The 22,768-nt window shown below is 39.3% G+C and overlaps 1 protein-coding gene across 3 annotated transcripts in view; it reads left to right on the top strand.

The window, feature by feature from the left end:
• The window catches only part of LOC113062795 (NHS-like protein 1), a 91,336-nt gene that overhangs the window by 21,112 nt on the left and 47,456 nt on the right, over positions 1–22,768 (top strand). The window contains exon 1 of one of the 3 annotated variants that reach the window (XM_026232774.1): positions 2,707–2,845. The exons of the other annotated variants lie outside the window; for them this stretch is intronic. Within the exon in view, the coding sequence (XP_026088559.1) occupies positions 2,788–2,845 (58 nt within the window). The 5' untranslated portion in view covers positions 2,707–2,787. Of the gene's footprint in view, positions 1–2,706; positions 2,846–22,768 lie in introns of those variants that run through there. 3 annotated transcript variants of the gene reach the window in all.

Here is a 22,768-nt window from a genome sequence, read left to right as displayed (position 1 = left end):
AATATAACATGAAATGTGTCCAAACAGCATTAAAAAGCATGTATTTCAAGTTGGTCCATTCAACCAATGCGGGTTTGTCCCAGACCTAGACTTTTAATCCTAAAAAAAATAATTCTTAGTCTTAAAAAAATTAAGTCTTAAAATATGAATTATTGATTAAAACATGAATCTAAACATTATTTAAATTATCCTAAAGCATTTTAATATTAATTGTGTGAAAATGATTTATATATACTTAACAAAAATTCAAAGATAAGTAGAGTAAATCAGTCAGCCAGTTGTCTTCAAAATGGTCACATGGTCTTGGAGGACAGGGACCCAGCCCACGTCAGTTACTCTGAATGCTATTGATCTCTTACCTCTGTCCCAGAACTGGGTTTGGTCTCATTCTGTACACTCACCTCCTTTCTGTAACCTGTCTATAAATAGCTAGTAATTCAGTGACATTAAGGATGTGAGGTATACAGGGAGCAATAAGCTAATTTGAGACACTTCCACGCTATATTCTCTGCACTCAGGGTTGACCCAGGACTGATGTGGGCTGGACAGGTCAGAGTGTCCCAGTGCTGGATTTGGAGTGTGTCTATATTTACATCCTTCAAGCCCCCACCCTAAACTCTCCAAACACTTCATGAACAAGATTTGATAGTTAACATCAGGGCTGCACGATGTATCGTTTAAGCATCGATATCGCGATGTACGAATCCACGATAGTCACATCGCAGGATGTGCAATCTAGGCAGAGAATATACACTCTGCTTTAAAATGTGGAGAAGGAAGTGTGAGTTTGGTGCAGGAAAGTTTGAAAATGGGTGAAGCTCATTCACTGTCTGCACTTCTCTGTGCATCTTTAATATGTCTTACCACTATTTTTTTTTAATCTTCCAGTACACTGAATTCCTTTGTGCAGTAACAAGGAGCGGCAGCCATAGGGTCAGACATGTCACTGATCCTCTCGAGAACTCAGTCACACACACACCAGCGTCTGAGAGTCTCATGTCACCACTGATGCCAAGGCTAAATATGTAGTTTGTGTACTCACTGGCTTGAGGAACAGTTGTTTGGCCCCATCCCATCTATGACATGTAAATGACACTTGACCTATAAACTTACTGTAGTTCTTGTTTACCTCTCTCACTCCTTGTCTCATTGGGGCATCGGTTTAACATTTCTGAAATTATAGCAGGTGCGTGTTCTGCTTGACATGCATGTAGAGGATTCATGAATCTGTTAGGTTTGCCTAATAGAGTTTACAGAATCTGGGATTGTTATAGTGAGACAATCATTTTTCATTGTTTAGGAATTTTGGTGTGGTTGTTTGGCCCATAGACACTTTATGTAAAAAATAGATGAAATTAGCATGCATTTCCCATATCAACCAATATGCTGAATTAAAATATTGTACACTGTTTGATCATTTATATTGAGCTCTGATATATTGTACATCCCTTATTTGCTAAGTAAGTTATTTTCTGTCAAAATCTGGCAACATTAAACAGTTTACTTAACAAGCAAAATAATATTCGCTCACAAATTTGAGTTTGTGTGACTTATTTTTTTAACTATGAGCATATAGCTTTTGACTTTTGTACATCATTTTCCCAAGCAGCTTCATGGCAGAGTCATCAGTAGTAAAATCATAAACAAATTATCTCACAGTGGAATCCCTTGTTGCTTTGTGGTTAGTGATGGGATGAGATTTGGAGACTTCCCATGCTTCCCTTGGCCATTATGAGACCACAGGCACTCAGGACTGTGTGAGAGCTGGTGCCATCCAGCATGTGGCAACACTTTTAGATTCCCCAATTCGTGTCTCTGCTTTAAACATCATACAGCACTCTGTATTAATCTCTCATGGGCATAACAAATAGTAATGCAACTCAAGAGATTTTTATGATTAAATATGGCTACACTGATGATGGTGTTTTGGGGGGAAAAAACATTACAATTCAGTATTTTGCATGCAAGCTGTAAAGAAAAATGTATCTTCATCAAAGGCTATGTGAATATAAACATATCCATTCGTACCTGATTTTGAGTCTGGCCTTGGTCATTTCCCAGTCCTGTTCTGCCTCTCTCTACCTGTAACTTTTGTTGCTCCCCACCTGTCCAATAAAGACAAGTCAGATAATAGAACAGATATTAGATCAAATATATATTCTAAGAAATTGATTTAAGAACTGTTCCATGAAGCATTCTTTCTGGAACCAAAAATATTCTTCCATTGCAAATCCTACTTTTGGAACCTTTATTTTTAAGAGTGTGTGGTCAAGTGTATGATCTGGTGTGACCAAGAAACCCCAATAATTGATATATTATTATATTTTCCCGTATCCCTGTTAATTCCTCTATCGCTGCAATTATCTATAAAACCTTTAAGCTTTTTTGAGAGCCAAGTGTCCCCATACATCTCTTCGAAGGAGCCTCTCCAAACTACCAGATTTTCTTTGTTGGTTTGTATGAGGCAAATTATATTATGAGCTCCATCAGCCTCTTCAGTCGTTGTAGGATGTTTAAGAGGTGCTCACCTAGCAACCGCAAGCCTCTTCAGATGATGCGGCATCTCCCTGGCAACCTGCCTGGCAGGGGTCACTGCGGTCAGGCTTTTGTGAACCCCCCCAACTCCTATCCCTGTTCGAGGCGGGCCCTTTACACTGGGGTGAGTGTGTTTAGAGCACATGTGCCGTGGTGTGGAGGAGGTGTGTGTATGTGACGTGTGTGTTGGGAGCAGCAGAGTGGGGAAGTGTGAGTGTTTGTGGAGCTCTGGGGGGATAAACGGACACAGTCATGCCTGTCAAAGGGATCAGTTTCTGGAGCTACAGGAAGAGGAGAAGCCCTTACTCAGGTACAGCCATTAAGGGAATGAGAATAAGCTTGTGCTTGTTTTGTTTGTTATGGCTCATAACTTAAATGAGTACTTAGGCTGTGTGTTAAGAGTGATTTACTTTTTTCGAAGAAAAATGAAAACAAAAGTGTAGAGTATTGTTTATTTGTATTTAAGTAAAAGTATCTGTCTGTGTCATATTATTATTATATATTATGCATTATAGTTGTAAATATTGCATTTAAATTGCCTTTGATTTTATTTTGCCCAAATCGGCTTTGTTTTTAAATTTTTGGTAGGTAATTTTTGTAATGTTTTTTATTTATTTATTATTATTGCCTCTTTGGCAGCCATTTTTTTTATATATTACAGTATATTACAATATGTTATTTAAAGTATTTATACAATTCTTCATGCTGCCCTGCAGAAGTGGATTTGTGCACCTCACTGAGTCGCTGACTCCACCTCTTCTTTGTCCATGACTCCTCCCCTGACTTTTGATTGACAGCTGAGACCTCGCATTGCGTTTCTGTGAAGTTCAGATTAGGTGCAAAATGACCAAAAGGTTTAGCCTCAGACCTTTGCTAACATTTGAAAAATAATTTCTGTTGTTTGTTTGAGCATGTTAGAGATGGGGAGATATGTTAGTGAAGTTAGTTTTCCTGACCTATACAGGCCTTTTTTTAAACAACGGTTTGGCAGAATTGGCAGGCAGCTGTGGAGGGTCTTTTGTGTGGTAATTCAACTGCATTCCACATCTAGAGGTTTTACTCATTCATCCTTAAAACACACACACACACAGGATAGAATCCCCTCCTCCAGCATTCCCTGTGGTTTCCTCACACACGCATGAGCGTTCTGGCAGTGTTCATTATCAGGTTTGCATGTCCAGCTGAGTCTCCAAGAAGTGTTAGATTTTCTCAAATTTAATTTGTTTCTAAATTTCTTTAGGAATAAATTGCACAGAAAGGAACAGAATTGCCACGAGATGAATTATAAATCTATAATAATCAGCTATAACTGACATGAAACTTTATTGTTTTAATTGTTATATTGATTTTTATTTTATTTATTTCATATTTTTATTTTGATTATTTTGCCAGTGTGAATAAAACTGATGTAATTCTGACTGATGTAATTTGGAAAGCTGCCACAGTTAAATAAAATTAAGATATAATTGTGGCAGACCAAATTAATAAGAGTAAATATATTTTTAAGAGTTTATCAATTTTGACATCATTGTTGTCACAAATTAAGAGACCCTTCCTCTGACGACATCCAGTGTTGAAGGTGCAGTTATAACAGGTGTAAACAACGATCTGTCTCTGGTGACTACTTATCATCGGATCACTTGAGACTAATGTTGTTAGCAGGTTAGAGCCTAAATTATTACACATTATGCACTTACTGTGTGAGATAACGATGATCAGAAATGTTGTGGATGCTTTTAAAAGGGCGATCACTAATTAGCATAAGAGAACAATATGTTCAAATAACACAAGGAAGACACATTGTTGTGTGTAGAATTAACTGATGATTTCATTTACTTGACTTACGAGTCTCTTTTGTCTCTTCTCTCTCCCTCAATGTTGCTGTTCCTGACCATTTCTCCTGCTGCAGGTAAGTCATACAGTCTTTATTCATTATACTGAACATCAGAAGAATACAAAGCTTTCCATTCATATTAAAACTCTTTTATGACTTGGTAGGATTTGAACTATCAAAACTTGTTCATGAAGTACTGTAAATGAAGTAATATTGGCTGTGGGCTAGCCTATATTTCATGGAGTCTTAAAGGTGGACGAATTTAGCATTGCATCACTTGCTCAACAGTGAATGGCTGCCGTCAGAATGAGAGTCCAAAGAGCTGATAAAAACATTACAATAATCCACACAACTCCATGGCATGTTTAAGAAATAAATCCATTATTATTGCATTTTAACTTTAAACTTTCACTTCTGTCCAATAGTCCATAATAACGTTTCCTGCATGCAGCTTTCCAGGTTTTCACTTCACAAGAAGTTAATTGATGGACTGGAGTTGGGTCGATTACTTGTGTATTTACTATTGTAATTTTCTAAGCTGTTTGGACTCTCATTCTGACGGCACCCATTTACTGCAGGGGGTCCATTAGTAAGCAAGTGAACTTGGATGGCCTGAGGGTAAGTACATTTAACTGATGCTGATGAAGATATTGTGTGCCAAAGCAGCAAGAGAGAGAGAGAGAGAGAGAGATGGAGACTGATGCCAGTGATGTAATGAATGCCTGGCTCTACTATCATAAATCACATGAGATGATCCATGAAACACAGATCTGTGTAGGAGTAATAAAGGAAAATAGCCCTTATTCCTGGACCTCACAGGTCACAGTGTGCACAATGAGACTACGGCTGTCTGTACAGCCGGGGCAGTTGATTTACACCCTGGTGCTACACCCGGGAGCGGGGCAGAACAGAAGGATTGGAATGTTTAAGAAACAGGGAAAAATGTCCTCAGGGTTGGGGCAGTCATAGGGAAAAACACTGTGGCTCTGATGGAACATGGTTCATCAATGTTTTGTGTGAGATAATTGTCAGTCTTTAAAGGATCTTGCAGTTGTCTAGCCATTTTTACTGCTGTTTAATCAGCCAATCTAATTATTATTTCCTGTGAGGAAATGTGAGGTTGGATGTGAAATGATCCAGGTATGAGGTCATTATGAGAAAGTGAAGCTTGTGCCCAAGGAATGTGTATATGTGTGAAAACCTTCAGGCTTGTTTCATTCTCTGTGTTTCGTCTCATGGATCATTAACTCTCATATATTACTGTTCACATTATTACTCCTTCTTTTGCCTGAGGAGAGAGAAAACTATCCATCTCTGTCCATAATTTCACTCTTACTCTCCTGTCTTCCACCTTTCTCGTTCCTTTATTCAAGCTCTATATTTTTGGTAAGGTTTTAAAATGTTTTTGAAAGAAGTCTCTTAAACCTCAATAAAGGCTGCATTTCAAATCAAAATACAGTTGAAACAGTATTATTGCTTAAATAACTTTATTTATAACATATATATTTATTTGAAAGTGCAATTTATTCCTGTGATGGCAAAACTGAATTTTCAGTAGCATTATGTCAATCTTCAATGTCACATGATCCTTCAGAAATTATTCTAATATACTGATTTGGTGTTCAAGAAGTATTTCACATTGTTATCAGTGCTGTTTAATTTTTTTAAGGATTCTTTGTTGATTAGCAAGGTCAAAAGAACAACATTTATTTGAAATAGACATCTTTTGTATAAATGTTTTTACTTAAGATCTTTTGAATTTAATGGACCCTTGCTAAATTAAAATAAATAATCATTCTTACGGTCTCCAAATTATTAACTGTAGTGGATGCAATATTTATAATTATAATAATATCAAAGTCACTTGGAAGAAACACAATTGGTATTTTTGATCACGAGATTAATGATGTTTTATACAGTAGGTTTAATAAAGTAATGTCAGAAAGATAAACAAAAAACAAAAACGAAATGTCGAAAATGGCTTTTCAAACAAACTCATTGAGTTTGCAATGTTGTGAGAAAGTCAATGAACCAAACAACCAAACTTTCCCAGGGGTCTGGCTCTCTCACATCTATAAGGACCTGTCTGACATGAAGCCATCTGTGTTTGAATGTTTAAAGGAGATATATCATGGAAAACTGGATTCCATTGCTAGGGAGACAAGACCAGGAATGTTGTCCTGGGCCCCAGAGAGAGGAGGTCCACCCATTAAAATTTTGTTAACCTATAATTTACATATATTCTTAAATATAAAGTAGGTAAACACAAATAGACTGATTAATTTTAATGGTTTGATAAGTTGATAAGTTTTTTTTTTTTTTTTTAATTAGCATTTATATGTGCACTTCTGAAATTAATCAGTGAAATGAAATTTTATGTAAGTGCAAAATAGGGCCTAGTTAAGTCCTTTATGATTCTGCTCCTTCTGTCACAACTCCTGTCTTTCTCTCTCTTGATCTTTTTGGTTGACTCTGTCTCTGTGTATTTTATGAATCTGTAAAACGAGATATGAGGTGATATCCTGAATGACTTGAAAACAATCCTCTACGCATAATCTGTACAGATTTTTGTCTTTTCACTCTCATCATCTTGCTGTGCACTTTCCTGCTCAGTTTAAGTCTAGCAATTAAGTAATTTAGAATCTACTGACTGCATACTAGGGACTGGTATAAGATTTTCCTGTTGCAATTAACTGCTCATGCTTTTGTCACGGTATATGGTATTATCACGGTATTTAAATTTAATTTAATAAAGCAATACAGAAAAATACAAAGTTAAAAGTTTTTAATTTAAGTTCATGTTAGCTCATTAAATAACACAGCTGCAACTTTAGAATTTAACGTGTTATTATATATTGGAATACCTAAGATTAATGAATGTTTAGAAGAATTTTTCATTGACAGGTTATGTTAACTGAATTTATTAATTAACTAATGTTAAATAATGAAGCCCTAATTTAAAGTGTGAATTAACAATAAAGAATCAAAACACTTTCAAACAATATCTAGGGCATGTTGTAGTCCATATTAAAATGAAAAAAAGCTATTAAGTCTAAATACTTAAGTATTTGATCTGAATGGCTATTTAAAATGATTTAAATACGTTTTAGAAAGTAGCAGCTGCTTTATTCATGGGGTTTCCAGGCAGCATTTTCTTCAGTTTAGCGCCATCTGCTGTCAGAGAGTAAATGTGCTTTCATTCAGCGCATCTTTTACATGATGCCTGCTTTTTTACATCAGAGCACACGTATTTTAAGCAGCATAAAGCGGTGTTATGCATTTTGACCAGTTGATGGGAAAAGTATTCTTAAATTGCATTCCAAATTCAGAATAATATGTTATTATTATTCACGGTATTTAGAAGTGCCCATATCGTGCATATTAATTACCTTGATATATTGCATTACCGAATACCGGCACATGTCTAATGCATACCCTAGTGAAAAATACATTAACATGTACTTTATAAATTATTATGGTATTTAAAGAAAAATAATAATAATACAAATAAAACTGCATATTTAGTAACATTTAGTTTGACAACATTTAGTTTGAGAGTGTCAGTGAAGGAAGAGGACAGACAAAAAAAAAAAAAACACAAAGAATGATTCACACTTCTAGTACTATCAAAATGACAAGTACAGAGAGAGATTTGCCATGTAGAATTGATAATGTTTAGTCTGCGCTTGGTTTGACGCAGAAAGATATGCATGACATGAGCCAGAGGCATCATGAGCCAGAAGTTTATAGCAAATTTTTGTAGCAATAATAAAGCCTAAATTTGTCTATCACAAGGCCTTTTATGAATCTCTTCACAATCTGACAGACTTAGGTCATTCTTACATCAGGGCCGAGGTCGCATCCCTCATTAAAATCCCAATGGCCCTCTGTCATTCACATTTGGCTGCCATCTTCATCGGCGTGTGTTGGTTGTGTCTGACAGCTGGGTGTGTCCGTGCGTGTGTGAGTTGTCTGGTTCCCGCTGCAGAGGGCAGAGCGCCAGCCCTGTGTCGGGAACCCTATTGTCATGGTGACAGACGACTCTCAGCCATGCGTCTGCCTGATCAGCATAACACAGCTGACTTTCTCTCTGCCTCTCTCTTGACCCCTCTTTCTCTCACCTCCTCTTAAATCAGACAGTAATGGGCCCACGGAGAGTGTGAGTGTATGGTTCGCTGACAAAGGAAGGTGGGAGAGAGTTGTAAGGATCTCCTGCTCTTCAACTTGGTTTATTTAAAGAGAAAGGAGACGGCTGTAGATTAGCTAGAGGCCACGGTCCCTCACACTTCAGTGGCTCTTACTCACACTCTATGCTTTTCTTTTCCTCTCTCCTTCAGTAAGATTAATCACCTCTCAGTGCGGAAGAAATTTTGTTTAGTTTTTTTCTCTTTGTGTTTCATTCGTATTCCTGTCTTAAATTTTTACCATTCTACGAATATACCTTCACATATCTTAACATTAGCATAAATCCATAGGAATGGCATTATTTTGATAGGAAAATACAACAAATAATATTGTTTAAATGTAGCAATTCAGTTCTCTTTTTTTCTCTCTCTCTGTCTCTGCGCGTGTGAGAGAAAGCCTTCACATTAAAGTTTACAGTACATTAAATACAGGTGCACTGCGCATCCATTGAGATGAACTGAAAAAAAGCACAGACCGACTGACGGAGAGTGAAACTCTGAAGCCCTCAGTCAGAGAGTGTTCACGAGTGAAAATATATCTGAATTCATTAGCCATTGGCTAATATTAGAAATCATTTAGTCGCCAGAATGAAGATTTAATCGCATATGCAAGTAATTTACTTGCATTGTAGAGGGTTGACTTACATAATTTTTGATCACTAATATTTTAAGTATATGTAACTATTTTTAAGACTATTTTTTAAAAGTGATAATGCATGCACATTTCTTAACAATAAAGCTGCTATTTTTAATTGCAACATTTAAATCCACTGAATTAGACACACCCCCTCTTTCCAAAGCCCGCTCGTCAAAGATGCATTAAAGCATGTGTCAAAATCTGAGATTGAGGAGGCACGCAGCCATGTTGTGGCAGCAACATTAGCAAAATGTGTTTTTTACAAACTTTTAACTGACAACTACTACTTCGCTAAATGATTGACATACAAAAAATTCCCTGAGGATAATGTAACAGCCAAAGGACCGTTTAGCAGTAGTTAACAAAGCGAATCTGGCACTTCCCACAAGTCATCGACTTGTTTTCAGGCTCCACACTGGTGGTTCTCCTCTCTGGAGAACCGTTGAGGTTTGTGGCCGGTTTCCAGGTTGGCTGTCAACAGATCAATGGGAGGTGTGGAGTCCATGCCAGTTTAATTCTCCTCCTGATTGTGACTCTTTTCTGAGAGGTTCCCCGGGGGCTCCAGGTCTCTTAGTATGCTAATCCAACAGCATTGGATAAGCCTAGCTTCCCTTTCTGCCTTTCTCTTTAGCCATTGCAGAAACATTTTAAGTCAAATAGATCAAATATTTTGTGGCCAAACTAAAGTTGGAAAAGTCCCCACTCATGAAAAAGATTTTGCCTGCTTACACAACACAGTATTCTTTATCCAGGAACTGGAAAACTCAATTATTTAGAAGAAATTACAAAGAAATAACAGTTTTTTTTATTGTATTTATTTATTAATTTATGTATTTATTTATTTTCAAGTTCAATATATTATAATAATCAGCATTACTGTGTTAGATTACACCGACAATTTTTTTTACATTTTGTTTTATTGGTCATGTGAGAAAATTTTGTTTACTTGCTGGTAACTAAACTAAGATTTCATGTCACACAACACTGTTTTATGTTCACATATTAAAAAAATAATCTATATAATAACATGATACATTTTAAATTAATTATTTTTAAGATGTTTTTAAAGTGCATATATTTCTAGAAAAACATTTATGAAACATATTTAGATCGAATAAGCAACATGTATTTTTTTTTAATATATATGTAAATAATTTTCTCGTAAAATGTTTAATTTTTTTCGCCCACTATTTTTCATAATATATTATCTTCATAATAACATTTATGTCCATTCTTCAGTAAATGAGCATTTCACGAGTTCACATCTACGTATATTAATACCGTAAGTTTATGCGTATTTGGCGTGCTGTCCGGGTGGAGGGCTCCGAGCTCGGGAAGTGGCCCGAACCCAGAGTACTCCCCCCGGTTGTGGTAAGAGTAGATGGATCTATAAGTGAGGAGAAATGGGGTGGAGGAGGGATGCTGAAAACGGTCAATGAACAGAGATAGGTTCTGCTGTCATTTATACCTTGTCATGAGTTGATTACTGATTGGTCTCCACTTGTGTTAATCAGGTTAATGAACTGCGACTGTTCCTCCCGAACTTTGTTATAAAACAGCATTTCACGAGTTCACATCTACGTATATTAATACCGTAAGTTTATGCGTATTTGGCGTGCTGTCCGGGTGGAGGGCTCCGAGCTCGGGAAGTGGCCCGAACCCAGAGTACTCCCCCCAAAACAAGAGAGCAAAAGGACAGCCGCCGGACTACGAACCCCCCAAAACGCAGAGATTTGGCGGGCTGACGTTTTTAGAAGTATGGTCGTTGACCAGGAGATCTCGCAATGCCTCTGGCAGAAGTAGAGGAGCAGGCAGGTCCTGTTGGTTAATAGTTGAGGAAGAAGCGGTTACGATGTCGGGAAGACAAGCTCCACCGTCTGCCTGCGAGGTGTAATGATATATTGACTAGATGCGTAATGTGTCCTCTGGGAGGCTGAGGCTCGCTGGACAGATAGAGGAAACAAATTATATTCCTGCGTCCACTGGGAGACTGAGGCTCGCTGGACGGGTAGAGGAAATGAATAGGTATTTACTGCGTCCGCTGAGAGACTAGCGCTCGCTGGACAGACATGGGACACCAATAGATATTTCTGTGTCCGCTGGGAGACTAGTGCTCGCTGGACAGGCAGGGGAAACTAATAGATATTACTGCATCCGCTGGGAGACTGAGGCTCGCTGGACAGATATAGGAGACGAATTATGTCCCTGCGTCCGCTGGAAGACTGGGCTTGCTGGACGAAGAACAGGAAGAGATGGATGCATACTGCGTCCGCTGAGAGACTAGTGCTCGCTGGACAGGCAGAGGAAAAATAGGTATTTACGGTGTCCGCTGGGAGACTGATAGCCTGACTACGACAGACTTCCTACTTCCGCTCAATTTTATTTCGCTTCTGTACTCAGTCTGATACAGCGTCAGAGCTTTCGGTTTGCCACCGGTCTGGAAACAGCCGGGCCAATCAACGAGCAGAGGGCGGGCTGAGAGCCGTGACGTAGATGCTAAGCACAGAGTTTTAAATTGTAGGTTAGAGAAATCGAAAACTGAAACGACCGCGGAAATGGGAAACGAGACACGGGATGCAAATCGCTTTGTTATAGAGAACATTCAACTCTTTTTCAAACTGAAGCCAGAACAAGAAGAGTGTTTAACAACAGATTTACAGTGGAAGTTCAATCATAGATTTGAGTTCGATGCATGATGTCTGTGCTTCGATGCGGCTGTACAGGCGCATAACATACGTCATAACTAAACGTATCTGATTGGCTTACGGGTAACCAATGATTTTAAACTTCAGACAAGTGCCCCCTAGCGAGAGAGAAGACACTTCTCTATTATGCCATTGCAGACTCTGCTACTTCACTTTGCTTCGTAGACAGAGTCTGGTATTACCAGGCTAGGAGACTGAGGCCCACTGGACAAACAGAGGAAAAATAGATGTTATTGAGTCCGCTGTGAGACTAGTGCTCGCGGACTGATAGAGACATAGGTATTTTCTGCGTCCGCTGGGAGACTGAGGCTAGCTGGACAGACAGAGGAAAGAAAAATAATAATGAAAATAGATATTTACTGCGTCCGCTGAGAGATTTGTGCTCGCTGGACGGACAGTGGAAACGGATCAATATTTACTGCGTCCGCTGAGAGACTGGTGCTCGCTGGACGGACAGTGGAAACAAATAAATATTTACTGCGTCCGCTGAGAGACTGGTGCTCGCTGGACGGACAGTGGAAACAAATAAATATTTACTGCGTCCGCTGAGAGACTGGTGCTCGCTGGACGGACAGTGGAAACGAATAAATATTTGCTGCGTCCGCTGAGAGACTGAGGCTCGCTGGACGGGCAGTGGAAACGGATAAATATTTACTGCGTCCGCTGAGAGACTGGTGCTCGCTGGACGGACAGTGGAAACGAATAAATATTTGCTGCGTCCGCTGAGAGACTGGTGCTCGCTGGACGGGCAGTCGAAACGGATAATATTTACTGCGTCCGCTGAGAGACTGGTGCTCGCTGGACGGACAGTGGAAACGGATCAATATTTACTGCGTCCGCTGAGAGACTGGTGCTCGCTGGACGGACGGTGGAAACGGATAAATATTGACTGCGTCCGCTGAGAGACTGGTGCTCGCTGGACGGGCAGTGGAAACAAATAAATATTTACTGCGTCCGCTGAGAGACTGGTGCTCGCTGGACGGACAGTGGAAACGAATAAATATTTACTGCGTCCGCTGAGAGACTGGTGCTCGCTGGACGGACAGTGGAAACGAATAAATATTTACTGCGTCCGCTGAGAGACTGGTGCTCGCTGGACGGACGGTGGAAACGGATAAATATTGACTGCGTCCGCTGAGAGACTGGTGCTCACTGGACGGGCAGTGGAAACGAATAAATATTTACTGCGTCCGCTGAGAGACTGGTGCTCGCTGGACGGGCAGTGGAAACGAATAAATATTTACTGCGTCCGCTGAGAGACTGGTGCTCGCTGGACGGACAGTGGAAACGAATAAATATTTACTGCGTCCGCTGAGAGACTGGTGCTCGCTGGACGGACGGTGGAAACGGATAAATATTGACTGCGTCCGCTGAGAGACTGGTGCTCGCTGGACGGGCAGTGGAAACGAATAAATATTTACTGCGTCCGCTGAGAGACTGGTGCTCGCTGGACGGGCAGTGGAAACGAATAAATATTTGCTGCGTCCGCTGAGAGACTGGTGCTCGCTGGACGGGCAGTGGAAACGAATAGATATTTGCTGCGTCCGCTGAGAGACTGGTGCTCGCTGGACGGACAGTGGAAACGAATAAATATTTACTGCGTCCGCTGAGAGACTGGTGCTCGCTGGACGGACAGTGGAAACGAATGAATATTTACTGCGTCCGCTGAGAGACTGGTGCTCGCTGGACGGACAGTGGAAACGGATAAATATTGACTGCGTCCGCTGAGAGACTGGTGCTCGCTGGACGGACAGTGGAAACGGATAAATATTGACTGCGTCCGCTGAGAGACTGGTGCTCGCTGGACGGGCAGTGGAAACGGATAAATATTGACTGCGTCCGCTGAGAGACTGGTGCTCGCTGGACGGGCAGTGGAAACGAATAAATATTTACTGCGTCTGCTGACAAACTTGTGCTCGCTGGACATGCGGGGGAAAACAGAGCAGATAATATATGTATAATATATTTATTTATTTTTTTATTTTTTTTTCAGCGCGTCCGCACCGCATCGAGTTGAAAATATCTCAACTTTTCAGAATGCCGCAGCGCAAGAATATCAGACCTGAACCAGGAAGTTGGTCACCAGATCACAGGGTAACCAGTTAAACTGCATGGAGACTCCGGAGAGCGCCTAGATGTTTTCTCTGAGGTGCTCGCTCATCGCAGTTGGTACACCATATCGGTTTTGCAAAGGGAACAAAGAGCCATTTTATTTGTCCTCTGTTTAAAGTATTCTCATACTTTTAATAACAGTGGTCTCGGTTTGTGAAGAAAGTTGCATTCTATTATTCGCAGTATGCCATTATGCGAGATGTAAACAGTGTGACGCGTTCACGCATTTCACACGCGTCAATGTATTTTGTAGTCGACGTAAACGATGATGTCCACGCGTCGTTGCAGCACTAATTAGTGGTGGAAATTATGATTCTTTCTAGAGATTCGTTCATTTTCAGTTCATTCACCAAAATGATTCATTCAGATTCGTCCAGTGATGATTTCTTCGTTTTACGCAAAATGCGCCACCAGGCGAAAAAAAAAAAAAAAAAAAAGAGTGTATTATGTCTTAAGTCAACGAACGCGTTCACTTGTTACAAAAGCTGATCTGGCTTTATTAAAATGTGTGTGTAATCGCATTCAATATATAAAGTCTAATTGAGTTGTTCAGATGAACAAAGCACAAGGTTTCTTGCCTAATTAGCATTTTAATTGTTTGGTCAAACAGTTTGTATATTATAAATTCACATCCATAAATCGGGGATTAAACCTTTCTTTTACGGTCTATGGATTAAACGTGGAGTTGCTAAATATCAAAACGAGCGTATGTGCACAGTACTGTACCTATAACTGCGCTTTGCATTTTCGAGATTGACATGCTAAGTAGCAGACTAACCCGGTTTACTCTAATTTCGTTCACGAACAAGGTAAGCTATGTGCCAGTTCATTTTCATTCACGAACGACATGTATCCGTTCATTCAGTTCGTTCACGAATGACATGTGTGCCAGTTCAGTAATTTCACTCACGAACGATAAGATCTCTAGATCTAGTTCAGACTCATATGAAACTCGTTCATTGAAGGGCGTATTCGTTACTACATTCAACGAATCACATACTCTGTCACCTCATACTCGAAGGCTATCGGCTCGAGGTTGAGTAATTCTTTGACAGGATGAAATGGTTGTTACCCGGTTCACTGAGCTGCGCATGCGCTGCTTATAGCGCCGCGCTGCTATGGAGGGAGAAACTTCATTGAACGAGAAATATGAGTCAGTGGATAACATGAGCGATTCGTTCACCTAAAAGATTCGTTCAGCTAAAAGATTTGTTCAAAAGAACGATTCGTTCATGGACGACACGTCACTAGTCCTAATGGATACATTTGGAACACTGGTTTCACGTTGTAGTATAGACTGTGGAAACAGAGGCTTCTGAAAACTATGAATGTCATTATACAATGAATATCATTATGTCTGTAAAACATACCAAGACATGATTATGGCAATAACATTAATTGCAGTTATGTGCTATTCACTTCCAAGCAATTCTAAAGATATTTACTTGCATGCTTTTCATATTACAGTCCTAGAAAGACAACAGAATTTTACTCACACTGCTGTCCTGCGGCAAAACGAGGGTAGTGATCACGCCAGTAGATGGTGAAATATGCCCCTAAATAAATTGGTCCTGCCAGAATAATTGAATGAAACTTATGTCTGTAAAACCTCAGTGAGGTTTAAACGTGCACGGTAAGGCAGGTAATATCTTTGGACATTTCCGTGTGGATGATGACTACGTCATAGCCTCATTTAACAACTTTTAAGCCTCCTTTCCACAGCACACGGCATTTGGAAACGATTGTCGCATACTGGTCGTGCAGCAACTGTTACCTTGATGTGTTCAACATGGTAAAATTAATAATCAGTGTTGGGCAGTAGCGTCGCTACAAGCAGCGAAGCTAGTTTGACTACATTTCTCAGTAGCTTGGTCGTAGCTTCGCTACTTTCTGAATCGAATAGCTTTTCAGTAGCGAAGCTACTTTTACCAAGTAGTGCGGTAGCTTCCACACAAGCTACATTTCGCAAGCATTTCTGAAGCTCAAACTCAAATCGGGAAATACAACTGCTAATATCGCTGATCCTGGATCAGTAGTGACGCTCTTGTTCGCGTTTAAGGTGGATAGCAACCAATCATCTTTATGATGCATTACCGCCACCTTCTGCTCCGGATGGTACCACTCCTTGGCCAGTCACGCAAAAATTATTTGATGAAATGATGGCATAGGATGAGGTCGGAGAACATTTAATCCCGAGGAGTGAGTCGCCGTGGCCGTACCTCGACAAGTACATGACACTGACCGAGATAACAGAGAGAAAATATGTTTTCAGATGCTGCTTGTAAAAATTAACAGGGTCCCCCTTACGATTATTGTGATATATTGTAATATATTATTTTCCTTTTTATTTCTAATATTTATAATTTAAATACATTTAATAATAGTTAACAAGATATAGGTAATTCTGACCTCGCACCGATAGATCTGATTAGAATACATCACATCCGGTCGGGCGTTCGCCCACGGTCTAATCGTGGAAGTGTAAATATTTGTACGCATCCGAGACTCGATTTGGATCTGAAATTCCACATGCGTATGTGATCAAATCTCCACGCGGCTCCCGCACTACTTTCTAGCCGAAAACCTGTATTTAGCGTCTTCACCTAAAAATGTATTAATTTATGATGCACGGTCTGTGCCGCTAGAGGAGGCGGCCTCAAACTGCGCCTCGGCCGGAAAAGCCGCGGTGAAGGGCTGAGCCGCGGCGGGAAGTGAGAGAGGCCTGCTGCTGCTGCAGTAGGAACTGAGGAGCGGGCTGGTTGGGTGCCTGCTGGAGCTGCGATTCCAGCGCTCAAAGAGAGCCCGGTCTTGATCGGATCGAGCGTGGTGTCGAGCGAGGTAAGCTCGGCTTGCACGGTCTATTGGCCACGACGTGTGGCTTGGCGAGAAGAGCAACTGTCGCGATGACGTTTGATGGTGCTCAACTGCCGTGTTTAATGATCATGGGTGTCAGAAAAAGTAGCATTTCTGAAAAAATCCCCGGTATGGATCTCCTTGCTGGAAGGAAAATCGGGTCTGTGATGAGAAGACAGACAGCGCGAACCGGGATGCTGAAAACGGTCAATGAACAGAGATAGGTTCTGCTGTCATTTATACCTTGTCATGAGTTGATTACTGATTGGTCTCCACTTGTGTTAATCAGGTTAATGAACTGCGACTGTTCCTCCCGAACTTTGTTATAAAACAGCATGTAATCAGCGAGTCAGAACTGGATTTGTTCATTTGATTGAATTGAGGTTATACATTTAGATCAGTTTTCACTACCGGCGGTGTTTGTGGAGCAGTCCTGCTGTCCTGCTCTAATTCCAGTCCTGTGAGCTCACTGTGATGATCCTGCACTCTTCAGAGTAGAAAATGCCCTGGGTGATCGCGGATACACACACACCTAAACACACACAAGTATTCATACGTCATACATCATAGTAATGGACACGTTCATTGGCATGTCTGTCTGCATTCCTATACAACAACATTTGGGTGAGACCTACATTTGACATTTCAGTGTGTCCATGTGTGTGTGTGTGTGTCTTTGTGAGGGCCACAAAGCTGACTAAGCAGTGTGCTGACTGGTTTTCTATCATTATTGATGGTAATATTCATAAAAATCGATCTATATTGCATAATGATTGTAATATATATATATATATATATATATATATATATATATATATATATATATATATATATATATATATATATATGACTTTAGTTGGTCAGATTGATTCAGTTATTTTAAACAATATTCAGGTTTATTTAGACCAGTTCATTTAGATGTTAAGTTCATGAGCTACATGTACTAATTTGTGTCAGAAACTTTGTGGCTTGTCCTTTTAAAACTTGTTCAACAGCATGCTATTAAAACTTTGCGTAAAGCATGTAAAAACATGGCAGTAATAGTTATAACATACTTACATTTAAAACACCTACACACTCACACACACACACACACAGCCCAGCTGTCAGTGTGACTAACACTGTGGATCAGGGTGGAGCAGATGACTTCTGCTAATGAGTAAAATCTCTATACTGTGTGTGATTGATGTTGTAACACATTAGTGGTGTATAAGCAGTTGCTGGGAACTGAAAAAACAAAAAGCAGACATTGTCAAGATCTCTGAAGCTGATATCTTGAACGGTATTTGGGGTTTCTTTGAGCTTTATATATGCATAACATACATAGGATATGTGGAGGGTCACATATGACCACTCTCACAGTAGCATACAGCTTCCTCCTTTTCCAGGATGGCAAGATAAAAGGAGGAACAAGGAGCTGAGCAGCACTTCTGGACAGATGACACTTCTCTTTTTCCTTTCCTTCCTTTCCTTCTCTCCCTCGCTTTAGCAGTGCTTTCCACCAATGACAAACGTAAGCAAAACCACTCTGTTGTTAGTGACATGACACACACACACTTACAGGAAGAGGAAAGGGCTGCCGACAGGATGACCCCAAGAACAGATGGAATCTAGACATCACCCCCACTGTCACGTCACCCCGTCAGACACGCACACAAACATTTGCATTGCCATCTAAATCAAGACATTCCCTAGACATACATTGTAATTTGTCTATAATTTTCTTCCTAGTTTTAAATTCATTAATAAATTAAATACTGTAGAATTACCTGATCTGTAACCCTATATAAATGGGGTTACCTATATGTAACCCCATATATGTATATATATATATATATATATATATATATATATATATATATATATATATATAATTTATTTATTTTAGAAATTATTACTTTTATTCAGCAAGGATGCTTTAAACTGATAGAAATTTAGAGTAAAAAATAACTTTTACAAAAAAGTCAAGTAAATGCTGTTCTCTGTTCCTCAAAGAATTGTGAAACGGTTTCCAAAAAATATTAAGCAACACAAGAAATGGTTCTTGAACAAAAGATCAGCAAATTATATTAGATTATATTTATAAAGTGTTATACTGAAGACTTGAGTAATTGCTGCTGAATATTCAGCTTTGCCTTCACAGTAATAAATAACATTTTAAAATATATCAAATTTGAAAACAGCTATTTTAAATTGAACTATATCTTACAATATTACTGTTTTCTGTGTTGTAGATCAGATAAATGCAGCATTGGTGATCTTAAGAGACTCTATCATGTTTAAAAAAGTCATGGAAGAGGCTTGAGTCTTTTTAATGCATTTTCTTTATAGCTTTAAATGCCTAAATTGGTCTAAAAAGTCTGACTGGACATAAATCTTTGAGGTCAGCGTGAAGATATGAGACAAGCTGAAGTTATTTTAATTATGCATGATTATATGATTAGTTGTATATTATTATATTGTATATAGATGTTTCTTCGGGTGTTACACTCCATTTGAAAACTACTCATTTAAACTATGTATCAATATCTTTATTTTTGCTAGCATGTCGTCTAGGTTGTTTCATGGTGAGTCAATGTGAGTGTGTGTGCACAAGGCCTGTGTTGTGTGTGTCTGCGTGCATTAGTCATTAAGGAGTTAAACTCCCTGATAAAGACTCGTGTTTTAGAGCTGACTCTATCAGGCTGTCTGACTGGTTTTAGATGGCTTTTGTTTCTATTCACTGAAACGTCAACATCCTCCAACCAACAATGAGCATGCAGGGGTCACTAGTCAGGGGTGAGGGGTCAACACCTGCCTTACTTTTTGCTATTACATGTTTGGGCTGGTTGTAATAGGCTTTACTAGGATTCTTTTAAAAGAATGCATTAGTATTGACTGGCTAAGTAAATTCTTATAATATTATATTATAATTATCAGTATTACTTATATAAAAACTTGATGCATTTGATAATGCACATGAAGAACATGAAATTGATAATGCATATTTCATCTCATGCAGCAGCCGGAGGAGTCTCTTCATGCGTAATTTAATTTAATGTAGTTTAGAGGAAAGAGCTGTGTCTTTTTGGCCCTGTTTCTACATTGTACACTCATCGTTTTAAACATTATACCGCCCCCTAGTGGTCGGTGTCCAAACATATAGGCTCATGAGTGTCATGACTTAGTGAAAAAGTGTGAAGTGTTGTGTGGCAGAGTATGGTGACCCTTACTTATACTCTGAATTTAAAAAATGTGAAATTTACAAGCAGAGGTAGAATTTCAGCCTTTAAATTATCCATGGTAAAAAGTTTTTTGCAAATTTGCAGGTTGCAGGTTTGAACAACACAGATAATTCATGAACTCCATAAAGTGGCATTAAAACTATACTATTATGTTTCTTGCTTTTTGTTATATCCAGGTAGATGTAATTAGATAAAGCAGTGGAGAAGCAGAGCTTGTCCTCAGCAGACACTGAGCTCTGTTACCAGGAAACTTCCTCCTGGGGCCGTCTCAGGAGAGACACGGCTCTCATCCCAGTCCTGATACTTCCTCCCTGTTATCATCTAGCTGGAAGGGTTTTCTGAGCCGAGAACAGAGAATGCTGTCTGACTTAAAAGAGATAGTGTAGAGCCACCGTTAACATCTCTTCTCAGACTAAAACATGCCACTTTGTTCATGAGGAAAATGGGTTTAGAGAATGCATACACTAACAGAGGCTGGCATGCAGGTGCTCTAGTCTACAGGATGAGTATCACGTGTAATCAAAAATATTTCACATGCTGAAACTCAAGTCTCATTAAATCAGAAGTGTGGACACAGTCATTTGAATTTATGCTTCCGTTTTGTTTATTTGACTATTATTATTATTATTATTTAAAAGCTTTAGGTGTGCCCACAGTTTGAATGGGTGTGCATGACGAAAGAATAGATTGTAAGATTACATTTTAGTGTCTTGTTTACTGCTGTATTGACTAAGGGGGACATTATGATCAGTAGTAAAGTTTAATGATCAACTGGCTCATATTAGGCAGAGCTGGCCTGGTGGAGTGTGTGCGTGTGTGTGTGTGTTTGATTTAGAGTAGTTGCATGCAGAGACAGGACAGGTTTACATGAAAGATGATAGAACAGAGTTCCTTCATTTATTCCTGTGAAGCATACCAGAGAGAGAGGAATGTGTGGTGGAGGTCACCATGGGTCAACAAGTATTCGTGAGACCTTGTTCTGGAGGTGATGGCCAGCTTCTCAGGTTCATGGGAGCCGAAGGTCAGAGGTCGCCCGGAGGGTTCTGTTAGTTATGGGTCAGATCCTGATCTCTCTGTGAATAGGAACAGAGAAAGAAGTGACGTGAGCACTGATAACTCTACTCATCTTTAACGGCTTCTTCCTGTTCTCCTCTCCTTCTTTCCTTCATTGTATTTATCTTTCCAGCATAAACACAATTCAGTGGTCTGGCCATATTGAAGTCAACAAACATTTTGCGATATTCTCCCACATAAGCAAATGCTCCCACAAATACAGATACACGCACAGATTTTATATAGTCATACAGACACACACTTCATACTCACGGGGACAAATAAACCCAAATCATAAAGATGTGGGACAGAGCACAATAAAATCCTTCCCTTGGCATCTTGGTAATTGCTTACATTTTAAAGCTGAATTAAAAAGACTTTTCAGCGCTCTGCCAACTTCCTGGCTTCAAAAGCAAAACGTGGAGGAAAAGTGTTGTTTGCTAACTGAATGAATGTAAATGTGAGAAACACTCTAAATTATAGCCTAATTAATTTTTTAACTGTATTTTTTATTTTTTTATTATTTTTATATATTTTTTTCTTTCGTTATTTCTTTGACGATGTAAAAAAAGCTTAGCTTTGCCATCACAGGAATAAATTACATTTTGAAATATAATACAATAGAAACCAGTTAGACTAGCAGAACATTAGTAGCCTAATAAACTGTAATTTGAATAACTCAAAACACTTTCATTAAGCAAGATTTTTTTTTTTTTTTTGCTTTGCTCTGTCAGTAGTTTACCTGAAAGAAAAATTTAATTGTAAAATTCAGTTTGCTTAGGTATAAGCATTTATACTCGTATATTTGCATAGTGTATGCTTAATTAATTAGTTTCAAGCATTTGACCTTTGTTTAATGCTATTCGCTCATTATTTATTTTTGTATATTACATAACATAATTAGCTAGTTTTGGTAAATGCAGGAGCTGTTGGTCAGACTATGTGTCTTTATTCCAGACTGACTGTATGTTTTAGCTCAGCAGTTGTGCGCTTGGCCCTGGTGAATTATTAACGGCGTGGAGGGCCGCTGATTGCAGTGCTGAGGATAAAGGTTGCATCGTCTAGCTGTGTGTTTTATGAGAGAAGGGCTGTTTATTATTACATCTGGCTGTGTGGATGTACAGAGGTTTTCTAGGACAATTGGAGCACTGTGTCGCAGGCTGCGGCGGGGGTTAAAGTCTAATCATTAATTACACACACTGTATATTTACGGCCTGAATTTGTTTGCTATTCCCCATGTGAAAGTCAAACAACCTGATTGATCTTCCTGTGTAGCCGTCCATTGAAGTTGGATGGACACTGGTCATTCTGTCGTAAATAGAAGGAAGTCTATTTGGGATTTCCACTGTGGTTAGACAAATACATTTACACAAACCACAGAACAGCTTTGCATGTTCACATACACTCATGCATTCAGATTATGGTTTTGAGAAAATGCCATCCTAATTCCATGAAATTATTTAAGTACCTGCAGATCTCTCAACCCCTCATTTACTTTGCCTGTGGGCTGTGCTAATGTTTGTGTGTTGGCCTACACAAAACACCTCTTTTGCTTTTATTCCAGTGTTTTTTTCCTTCACTTGCCGGTGGCATAGTTTGTGTGTGGTTTGCTGGATATTCTGGTCTGGACG

This window comes from Carassius auratus, chromosome 45 (assembly GCF_003368295.1).
Source record: "Carassius auratus strain Wakin chromosome 45, ASM336829v1, whole genome shotgun sequence".
NCBI lineage: Eukaryota > Metazoa > Chordata > Actinopteri > Cypriniformes > Cyprinidae > Carassius > Carassius auratus.
The sequence above is the reverse complement of the archived record's forward strand: the minus strand, read 5'-3'. Positions and strand labels throughout refer to the sequence as shown.